The sequence below is a fragment of the Magnolia sinica genome, chromosome 2 (genome assembly GCF_029962835.1).
Source record: "Magnolia sinica isolate HGM2019 chromosome 2, MsV1, whole genome shotgun sequence".
Classification (NCBI taxonomy): domain Eukaryota; kingdom Viridiplantae; phylum Streptophyta; class Magnoliopsida; order Magnoliales; family Magnoliaceae; genus Magnolia; species Magnolia sinica.
The window spans coordinates 32,209,795-32,221,894 of record NC_080574.1 but is presented as its reverse complement, the minus strand read 5'-3'; the positions used below and the strand labels follow the sequence as shown (position 1 = coordinate 32,221,894).

Sequence of the window (12,100 nt, the reverse complement as noted above, 5' to 3'; positions counted from 1 at the left end):
AGCAGATGGACGATCACCCCATCTGATGCATGCATACCCCATTTTACATTCATATCTTTGTACATGTATTTTTGTATTATTTTAATTGTTATGATTATGAACCATGCTGGGTTATATCACTAAGCCTGGCCAGCTTACCTTTTTATTGATGGAAAACCATACAGAGGAGCCATTAGCAGATGACGTGGCGCAAGAACCAGAAGGATCTACTGTACCTGAACACGACCCACCTGAATCATGGCCATACTTATCTGAGGATGAAGTGGCTGCATTAGAAAATTTTTAATTATATGTTTTATTTTGTTAGCACAGCTTAATTAACGAATAATGCATACTGGTATTCATTTTGAGACTTTAAGGAATTATTTAACTTTATTTCTTTAGACCAATATTAGCATGGAATAGATATCATTATAGTATAATGGTATAATAAATGAATAATTTTAAGGTTTATTTTATTTTTAAGGATTATCAAGATTTACAAATGCTTAGTTGATTGGTGTTATGTATTATGTATGTGTGATTGAGATTATGGTAGACTTTATATTGAATGTAAATATCACATGCGATTAAACTAATTAAAGAATTAAGTTAGTATACTTGTATATAAGTTACGAACCAAAACTCAGGTCTGAGGGTGCACACTCTGTACCCGGAAGCATCCCTTCATGGTTAGGTAGCTTAGACTCCCTCTTTTATTTGGACTTGTTGAACAATTCACTCACAGGGGAAATCCCCGAAAGCTTGACACAATCGAAGAGCCTCATTTTCCTCGACGTCTCGCACGAAGATTCCACACCTCCCAAATTTCCGTTTTTCATGAAATCCAATCAAAATGCAAGTGGTTTACAATACAATCATGTTAGGGGCTTCAAGCCATCATTGATTCTGAGTAGCAACGAGCTTGCAGGACTGAACTGGCTGGAATTCGGGAATTTGAAATATCTTCATGTACTGGATCTCAGCAAGAACTACCTCACTGGAGCAATTCCAGACGGTTTATCTAACATGAAGAACTTAGAGATACCGGATCTGTCCTTCAATAAGCTCGTGGGAGCCATACCCTCTTCTCTAATCAAGCTCAGCTTTCTATCAAGATTCAATATAGCAAACAACAGCTTGTCGGGGGCGATCCCTTCAGGAGGGCAGTTCTCCACCTTCCCACCTTCAAGTTTTGAGGGGAAACTGGCCTATGTGGCCAACATCTATACTCTTGCTGTATTGCATCGAAGGAAACTGAAACTGCCCCAATGGAGAGAAGCAGAACAGCCCCTGTCGATTTGAGATTCGGAATTGAAGTAATGTCTTATCTTCAGCTTGTACTTGTCCTCTACATGGAAAGATTATTCTAAAACATCTTAAAGGGTTTGTTTAAGGGGAAATGATAAAATACAGTCTGCTGTACTGTGTTATGCCGTGATTGAACACATACCATATTACAGTATAGCAGCTTGAATTCTATCATTTCCCTTGTTTAAGTCACAAAAATGCATTTTCTGCACGTGTATAATCCCCTCCTTGCAAACCCCAAAATTCAAATTCCATTAACCATGTAACTAAGAAGGTAGTTATTCCCTAAAATTGTATTTTTTTGTGTGTATTAAACGAAAGGGGATGCCTCTCTCAAGGATCTTCTTGGATGGAGTATGCCCAAATGAACTCTCATTTTGAACATTTCAACCCATTTGATTATACAAAGATTATTGTGGTCGTCCATGTCTAAGCAAAAGAGTCAAATTACCAAAGGGTTGAAATAATCCAATTGATAGTATTTACTGGTTGTCTTTCCACCATACAAAGTGAGATTTTTGTCATATAAACGGTTTGAATCGTTGGAAGATGATCCAAATTCAAAGGCTAAAGTTGCAACATATAGTGTTGTAATTCGTTGGGATGTGTTCAAGCAAACCTCCAAAAAGAAGTAAATAATCTATGTGCCATTTGTAGTCTAGAGAAGCTCGAAACAGAGCTATTCAGTTAGTGGGTGTACCAAAGGCAACATAACAGGAAGGATTTTAGAGACCTAGTATGCGAGAATGAGGAGTGGTAGTTTAGGAACATCTGAACTCTTATCGTAAATACCATTTCCATTTAATCCTTCCATTCCTCGATGAAGGCATTTGGTTAGGCAATATTAATTGCAGAACAATGAGATGTGGGCTGACAGAGCAACCAGACCACTATGCCTGATGCATTTATTTTAGGGAATTTTACAAAAAAAATAAAAAATAAAAAAATTTATAATTAATATAAAATTTACATTCCATTACCCTTTTCAAAAATGTTTTCAATAAGGTCTCTCACTAATCTAGGTAATTACCATTAGAGTACCTTCCATTAGCGCGAGGAAAGGAATCAACAGCTTGGGTGGGCCCCACCATGATGTTTATGTGAAAACCACCCTGACCACTAGGTGCATCACCCCCTGTTAAGCCTAGGGTCCAAAACTCAATTCCATCTGTGATTCAGATGGGTCCCATGGTTGAAAACAATGTACAAGACAACTCTCACTCACCAATCTAATTCCCTTAGTGTGGCCCATTTGAATCATGAATGGGCCTATTTTAGGCTTCAGTCATGAAGTTTAGTTTGGCATCTAATGGTTGGAGTGAATTTTATATAATCATAGTGGTGCCCCTTAAAAATTAAGGGTAAAGTTGTCTCACCGGAATTACGGGTCAGCCTGATTTCTTGGCTTTAAACCTGACATGGGATTACACATCTAATGGTGAGAGTAGATTTCACATTCATGTAATGGTGGGCCCTGTTAAAAATAAGGGCGGCGTCCCTTTCCTAATTGTTTAGAAAAAATAATAATAATAATAATATGTGAGCTGATATATTAAAAAAACCACGTCCACACTTGATTTTTCATGGGGCCCACCTTATATGTGCTCCCTCTTTCGCATTTTATGGTTCCTCTACACTTGCATCATAAAAAAAAATTAAAAAAATTAAAAAAATAAAATAAAAAATAAAACATAACTATGGTTATACCATTTTCAAGTTATTCTTGTTATTTTAAGCAACATGAGGCAGTTATTAGATCGGCAGTTCACAATACTTTGAATAATGACTTGGGACTTCGGATTTAGCAATAGATTGGAAATTGGCCATTATGTTCAAGCTGAAACAAAGGATGATCAGAAGGAATATAAGAAAGGAAATCAAATATTTACTCAGTTTCAACGGTCCATGTGAAGTAAGAAACAAGCTGTAAATGTTATACCAGATACATTAGGATTGGTTTGTTAAGCCCATGCTTCCATATAAGATCAGCCCATCTACATGCTCAGTCATGGGCGAGCATGGCTTATGGGTGTGAAGTTCAAGCCATTTATCAAAAGGAGCCTGACTGAATTGCTGCCTTTGACAATATTTAAGCTGGTCTACTCATCAGGAAGGCCGCAATGTTAGGAACAAGTGGACAGCTTGGAAAAAAGCGGCCGGGTTTTTTTTATACCATCCTTTTGTTTCATGAATTACGGTGCACCTAAATAGTGGGTTATCTTGTTTTTTGAGCCGGGGCATCACATGGTTGGTCCAACCCGATGGACAGATTGGATGTTGAACCCATATTTCACCCCGCCACAGGTCATGGTGTGTAGATGGGTTTCCTTATATGCACATGTGGGCTTCCAAAGCTCATATGATTTGTTTTGGACCGATAATCACTTTATTACAAAAGGGCCAAATTCAAGTAATACAAAAAGGAAAAATATAATAGAAAACCATTAACAACTTTGACCACCTATCACAAAATTGATCGATAGCTAATATTTTAGCTGATTGTCCACCGTTCCATTATATTTATAAATTTTGCCCTATTGAAAACCTTTGAAATGTTACCCCTTATATTTATGAAACAACGTCTGTTTCTTTTCAACCAGATGTCTTATAGCCTTTCTAATAAGCATAGATGCCAGACTCACTTCCCAACTTTACTTTTGTTCCCTTCATGCCAAGATAAGAAAAACTGACCAATCGAATTTAAAGCAATCATTTTAGCAAAAAGACAATGGATAAAAAGATGAACAACCGATTACTTATCTTGGTAGCATAATAAAGAAATACGGGGGATGATCATGAGATGCGTGCATAAATTGTCGACCGTGAGAACTTGACTCCTTCCCACTAAGTATATATGCAAAAGTCATCACCTTTGAACCATAGTGCTAAACATGGATTGTGTGACACTCAAACTCTTTACTATGCGTCCATCAATAATCCAATAAACAGATTCTACATTGTATTTATGCTGGTATATTGATAATAATAATAATAATAAAAGCCCATCATTGATTTTCATAGGCCCACCTTGATTTATATGCGAGATCCACTCTAACCATTAGATGTCTAATTGTATGTTAGGCTTAGGGCTAAGAAATCAGGCTGACCCATGATTCAGGTGGGCTACACCAAAGAAAACAGTTGAGAGAGATGTGTCTACTCTTGACTTTTGCAGGGCCCACCATAATGGTTATATGAAATCCACTCCAACCATTAGGTGCCACAATAAAATTTAGGCCTGATCCCAAAATTCAGGCCCATTTGTGATTCAGATGGGCCACACCAATAAAAATAGTTTAGAGGGTGAATGTTGCCCTATACACGGTTTTCAATTTACGGTGACGCATCTTGTGATGATACACCTTACCATTTGGGTAGATTTCACATAAATAATATGGTCGGGCCCACCAGCCGCTGACCCCTGTGCTCACACAGTGGACCAAGCCGCTTTAAATCTAAATCAGAAGGTACTCTAGTGTAGTAATTTATTGAAAACACTTTTGAAAGGACTGTAGTGATCCCTCCACCAGTACTGAGATCTGATTTGTGGCCCCACCATGATGTATGTATTTTATCCACTCTGTCCATCCATTTTATAAGCTCATTTTAGAGCATAAATCCAAAAAATGAGGTAGATCTAAATATCAGCTGGACCACATTACAGGAAAACAGTGTGATTGAACGCTTACCATTAAAAACTTCTAGGCCCTATGTAATATTTGTTTGCCATCCAACCTGTTGATTAGGTCACACAGACCTGGATGAAGGGAAAACGCAAATACACACTTGATCCAAAACTTTTGACCCCAAGAAGTTTTTAATGGTGGTCATTCAATCAACCACTGTTTCCTGTGGTGTGGTCTACCTGAGATTTGAATCTACTTCAATTTTGGGCTCATGCCTAAAACGAAATTGAAAGATGGATGGACAGTAGGGATAAAACACATACATCATGGTGGGCCCACAGAGCTTTTCCATCGCCCTTGAACACCAGCCTGGTACTGGAGGGTCACTACTGAATCTGAATCCCTTCTCAAAGGGTACCAGATCTAAATTCTAGATTAAATAGGTAGTTTCTAATAAATTTTTCTTTATTTTAGTGAGGTCTATTGGGCCTTATTTCGACGAGCACTGAAAATCTTAAAGAGGGAAAACTCAATAACATTGCATACATGCAAAGCAGTGCATTTTCTGCTTGAGACATGAATGATTTATGGTGTGTTACCCATATCTGCATGGATCTTCTACTTTTGGCCGTGCTACTCTTTTGCAATTCATAATTCCTTGACACTTCTAATCATGAAAAAACGGTTACCCGTTTCAAATTATTCTTGTAATTTGGAGCAATATCAGACAGTTATTAGACATGACCGGCAGTTCACACTTCTTTGAATAATGAATTGAAGCTACAGATGCAGCACTGGATCTGAAACTGGCCATAATATGAAACACTGGATGATCATCAGACAGAATCTAAGAAAGGAAATCAAATATTTACTCGTTTCAACGGTCTACACCAAGTAAGCAAAAAGAATTGTAGATATTCTACCAGATACACATTAGGATTGGATGAGAAATGGAGTTCCCTTTTTTCTTTTGCTAAGCCCACACCTCTATATAAGACAGATCATTCAACAAGCCCAGTTGTGTGCCAGCATGGCGAATGGATGTGAAGTTCAAGCCATTTATCAAAAGGGGTCTGACTGGATAGTTGCTGGTCCATTCGTCAGAAGGGCCATAATGGTAGAAAAAAGTGAACAGCAGTTAGAAAGAAGTGGCCAGGTTTTTCTGCTGTCCGTTCTCTTTGTGATGGACGGATTAGATCCAGGACCCATATTATTCCACGCTGCAACAGGTCATGGTGTGTAAATGGGTTTCTTTATTCTTTCAAAGCTCATATGATAATGGTGTCAAATAAGAATAATGCCGAATTCAGAGACCATGTATGGGTATTTTGAGGGGGGAGGGAGGGAGAGAGGGTGATGCTTATGAAATCTGTTTCTAGATACAACCATAACGCAAAGAAATACATATACATATTACAAGATACATATACTTTATACCTGGAAAAAAATTAAAAAAAAACACCACCACAAGTTATAAACATATTTATGTTACAGCTGAGAGAGAAGTGCCTTACTACCCTGTAACTGACGGAAGTATCCTTTGCCATCCTTTCATCAATTCTACCTTTTTCGCTTCTTCTGAAATGCCCCTGTCCACTTTGCACTGGCTGCAACTGTTACGATAAAACCCACCACTGCTCCGATTTGAAATGGGAGTCCTGCATCAATAATTCTACTTTCCTCTTGTTCATCACTCAATCCAGGTTGTGTAGGGCTTTGCGGCAGACTGCAAGGAGAAAAGAACTCACCACAAAGACCCAAGTTCCCTTCAAAGCTTGATGGTGGGAAGGTCGAAAACTGGCCTCCCAAAGGGACTGACCCGGACAATCGATTGTTTGCTACACTGAAGCTTGATAGAAAGCTAAGCCTGCTCAGACTAGCAGGTATAGTCCCTGAGAGATCATTGAACGACAGATCAAGAATCTCCAAGCTCGTCATGCCCGATAACTCAGCAGGAATGCTTCCTGACAGATCATTCTTCCTCAGATCCAACACGTGGAGTTTCTTCAGTTTCCCAAACTTGGGTGAGATCGGCCCTGTGAGATTATTATTGCTTAGATCTAGCATCGGTCGGAATCTTGTGAACTGATTGTACTGCAAGGACGTGCTTTGATTGCGTTTGATAAAGAATGGGAAATTGGAGGAGGACTCTTCCTGCAAGACATTGCGGGAAATGAGGCCCTTCAACTGCGTCAAGCTTTCAGGGATTTGCCCAGAGAGTGAATTGTTAGAAAGATCCAAGTAAAAGAGGGAGTCTAGAGTCCCAAACCATGAAGGAATGCTTCCTCCCAGCCGGTTCCATGATAAATCCAACAGCTGCAACTGACTACAGTTCCTCAACCATCGCGGGACAGAACCCAAAAGACCCGAGTTTGGAATGACGAGAACCTTTACGCTCCTAAACCCAGTAATCCCATCAATAGGCATTTCTTCACCACGGAAATTCATGGTGAGTATCAGAGTCGTTAGGTTCCGGCACTGTTGTAGAATCCCCAATGCAGAAGAGATGTTATGTATAGTGTTATTCGATAGCGTTATGTAAGAGAGAGCACGAAGATTTTTAAAGCTGTCGGGAATTTCACCATTGAGTTTGTTTCTAGCGAGGTTTATGGCTTTCAACTCTTTGCATGATGAAAGAACATGGAGAATGTTTCCATGAATATGATTTAAACCGAGATTGATGGAACTGAGGTGGGGCATTGCAGTACAATTTAGATTGACCTCACCTTCTATTGAATTGTTTCTCAAACTAAGCAAGCGAAGGGCTGGCAAATTCAACAGCGAAACAGGTAAATTGCCGTTGAAACGATTATTATCAGCAGAAAGATGCTCCAGATTTTTTAATTTACTGAAAGAATCAGGAATAGTCCCGAAGAACAGATTTTTGGAGAGATTCAAATCGACAAGGTTAGAAAGATTACCGATTCTGTTGCTCAGCTGCCCAGAAAGAGCATTCTCTTGAAGGAATAACTGGCTCAACGTGGACAGTCTGAACAAATCATCTGGCAAATTTCCTGTTAGATCATTTGAATTGAGGGAGAGTTCCTGTAGGGAGCAGCAATTTCCAAAACCTGCTGGGAAAACACCACTGAACGAATTCATTGAGAATTGAAGAACTTGAATTTGGGTTGATGAGTTGCAAATATCTGGATTGGTATTACCGGAAAATTGATTCTCACTGATGATAAAATGCAGTAAATTTGAAGACCCAACAAGGAGGGGATGCTGGCCAGTGAATAAATTGCCGGAAATGTTGAAAACCAGGATCGATGGTAAATGGGTGAATATCGGAATCAGGCCGGAGAAATCATTGTAACTCAAATCGAGGACTTGCAATTGTTTCAAACGGAACAAATCAGGCGGTACATTACCTTTGAGAGAATTGGACGAGAGATTAAGGAATTTCAGATGATCCAAACCGGCCAATGATTTCAAAACATTTCCTTTCAATCCTTTGTTTCCAAGATCCAATCCAATTACTCTTCTGCCTGAAACCCCAGAAGATCCACTGCAATTAACACCAACCCAACTGCAGCAATCAAAAGAAGACGCATTGGACCAACCATCAATCCTTGAATCCAGACCATTCAGGAAACCTTCCAATGCTGTCAAGTCCTTTGAACTACAACCAACATTCTGAGACTTCAAGACCTGAGCTTGGAAGCAAAACCACATGAAGATGAAGAACAGGCAAGAATCTCCGAAACCCATCTCCAAAAGACTGAGAAAATTAAAAGAAAATCAGAAGAAGAGAAACAGAACTTGGGTTTTTCAAGGTGAAGATGGAGAGCTTGTATAACCCAGCATCTGAAATTCTCTCAAATACGGGTTTGGGTCTTTCAACTCCTTTGAGTCCGTCCCATGAGGTCGAGGTGTGTGGGCCCCACCGTGATGCATTTCGAACATCTACCCCATCAGTCAGATGCACCATTCCATCGTGGGCCTAGGTGTCAAAAATCAATTCAATCCGTGACTTTTGTGGACCACACCACATACCGAAGTGGAGAGGGGCCGTGCACCATTAAAACATTCATAATCATTTTTTGGGCCCACCAAGATGTGGTTTGCAAATCCAGCCCATCCATTATGTGTGTCCCACTTGGATGAGGGTTCAGACCAAGTTTCAGACGCATGAAAATTTCAGGTGGGCCCCACCAAGTGCTTTTATATGTTTTGACGGTGTCTTCACATGATTTTAGATGGTATGGCCCACCTGAGTTCCGTATACGGCTAATTTTTGGGATATCCCATAATTTAAAGGGGACCCATCAAATGCACGGTGTTGATGTTTGACATGCATCACAATGGGGCCCACACAGCTCGACTGTTATTATTGCTATTATAGACCCCACACGCATAGTTTTATATATATATATATATATATATATATATATATATATATATATATATATATATATATATATATATATATATATATATATATATATATTTCGGTCCTTTTGCGCACAAGAGAGGAAATCGGATTGTGTGCTAAGTAAACTCTGTTGGGCCCACTGTGAATGGTTGTGGTCTATCCATACCGTCCATCCATTTTTCAACCACATTTTAACGATTGAGACCAAAATTGAATCATTTCCAATGCTCAAGTGGACCATAGAATAGGAAACATTAGGAATAATAATTTCTACTGTTGAAACCTTTCTAGGGCCTACAATGATGTTTATTTGCCATCCGACCGTCCATAAGATCACACAGATATGGATGAAAGGAAAACACAAATATTAGATTGATCCAAAACTTATGGACCCCAAGAAAAATTTCAACGGTTGACATTCAATTCACACTGTTTCTGGGCTTGAGCTTTGGATATACTTCATTTTTGGGTTCAACCCTTAAAATTGTCCGTTAAAATGGATGTAAGGAGTGGATGGAATATATAAATCACAGCGTGCCCCCACAGAGTTTACTCGGTATGCAGTTCCTTCCCCGCATGAGACATGGGCACGGATCAGCTATTAGAGGTTGAGAAGTGACGTCACTAAATTTTGTGGCCCCACCAAGATATATGTTTTGTATCCACGCCGTCCATCCATATGGAGAGATCATTTTAGGGTAATATCTAAAGAATGAGTCACATCCAAAGCTCCAGTGGACCCCACCACAAACAGTGGGGAGAATGACCGTTGACTAGGGATTAGATACTAATAAAGGGCAACGAATTGGATACTGACAGGTTGAGTAGGGAGACTAGCTACTAAAGTGACGTCACCAAATTCCGTGCACCCCACTATGATGTATGTGTTTTATCTACAACATCCATCCATTTTTAAGCCATGAGCCAAAGAATGTGGCGGATCCAAAGCTTTAGTGGACCCCACCATAGAAAACAACAGGAAGATTGATGCCCACCGTTGAAACCTTTCTAAGGCCCACCATGATGTTTTTTCGAAATCCAACCTGTTTAAAAGTTAACAAAGACATTAAAGAGAAGGGAAAATACAAATATAAGCTTGATTGAGAACTTTTGTGGCCTTTAGAAGTTTTTATCAGTGGTGTCACTCTCCCCCCTGTTTTTTGTGGTGTGGTCTACTGGACCTTTGGATGTGACTCACTCTTTGGATATTACCCTGAAATGATCTTTCGAGATGGATGGACGGCCTGGATACAAAACATATATCACGGTGGGGCCACAAAATTTGGTGACATCACTTCTCAACCTGGGAATAGCCCAGTCTCCTGTAGGAAGGAATCACGTAATGAGTAAACTCTGTAAGGCACGCTGTGATTTATATATTCCATCCACTCCTTACATCCATTTTAACAAATAATTTTAAGGCTTAAGCCCAAAAATGAAGTATATTCAAAGCTAAAGTGGGCCACAGGAAACAGTGTGAATTGAATGTCAACCGTTGAAAATTTTCTTGGGGTCCACAAGTTTTGGACCAATTTGATATTTGTGTTTTCCTTTTATTCATATCTGTGTGATCTTATGAACAGGCCGGATGACAAATAAACATCACTGTGGTCCCTAGAAAGGTTTTAATGGTGGAAATTATTATCCCCAATGTTTCCTATTCTATGGTCCACTTGAGCATTGGAAATGATTCAATTTTGTCTCAGGGTGGATTTCACTTAAACATCATAGCAGAGCCCACTTCAACTAACAATAGATTTCACTTAAACATCACAGTAGAGCCCACTTCAGCCAACAATATAAAGTCACTATCATGGGCAGGAGACCATCTCTCTCTCTCTCTCTCTCTCTCTCTCTCTCTCTCTCTCTCTCTCTCTCTCCATGTATATATATATATGGGATATTATCTAGTGAAAATATCGAGAGAGAGAGAGAGAGAGATCCGGGTCTATATAAGTTGAAGTCATAGCTTGCATGTTATCACTAGTACATGGCAAGTAATCTTCGACAAGCCCATTCCTTCAAGCTTCCCCGTGTCAGACGTGGATTGCATCCTGCCCGTGGGGCTAATGTGATCTAAGTGTTTTATCCACACTGTTCATTGCTTTTCTCAGATCATTTTAAGAAATGATAATAAAACTGAGGTAGGTCCACAGCTCCAGTAGACCACACCAAAGGAAGCAGCAGTGATAAGGACACCCAGTGATGAAATCTTTCTAACGGCTACCGTTATGTTTTTTTTTATATATATACCATCCAACCTATTCATAAGGTCACGTAGATGTGAATGAAGTGAAAACACAAATATCAACTCAATCCGTGACTTCTCCAGCTTCCAATAAGTTTTTAACGGTGGACGTTCAATCCCCACTTTGTGGTCCACTTAAGCCTTGCACGTGCCTCATTTTTTGGCTCATACCTTAAAATGATATTAGAAATGCGATGAACGGCGTGGATAAAAAACTTACATCACATCGGGCCCCACAGAGCCCTGCCCGAATGGATTACCGTACGCGGAGGGGTAAGACACAATCCGCGTTTGTGTCCTACCCCGATAGTAATCCGTCTAGGCAGGGCTTTGTGGGGCCTACTGTGAGTGTTTTATCCACTCCATTCATCACTTTTCTCAAATCATTTTAAGGTATGATCCTAAAAATGAAACACTTCCATGGCTCCAATGGACCACACCAAAGGAAGCTACACTGATAATGACACCCATCACTGAAACCTTTCTAAGGGTCACCGTGATGTTTTTTTACCATCCAACCTATTCATAAGGTCACGTAGATGTGGATGGAGTGAAAAAACA

General features: G+C 39.6%; 1 protein-coding gene across 1 annotated transcript; it reads right to left on the bottom strand.

Annotated features, from left to right (window-relative positions):
- Window positions 1-6,242: 6,242 nt before the first annotated feature.
- Window positions 6,243-8,751, bottom strand: LOC131236905 (phytosulfokine receptor 1-like). The gene has a single exon (XM_058234436.1). It carries the CDS (start codon window positions 8,625-8,627, stop codon window positions 6,477-6,479), a length of 2,151 nt encoding a protein of 716 aa, XP_058090419.1. The 5' UTR covers window positions 8,628-8,751; the 3' UTR covers window positions 6,243-6,476.
- Between the last annotated feature and the right edge of the window lie 3,349 nt (window positions 8,752-12,100).

Bases quoted from the DNA above. Each gene is read 5' to 3' on its own strand.
- LOC131236905 (XM_058234436.1), bottom strand. From the start codon at position 8,627: ATGGGTTTCGGAGATTCTTGCCTGTTCTTCATCTTCATGTGGTTTTGC.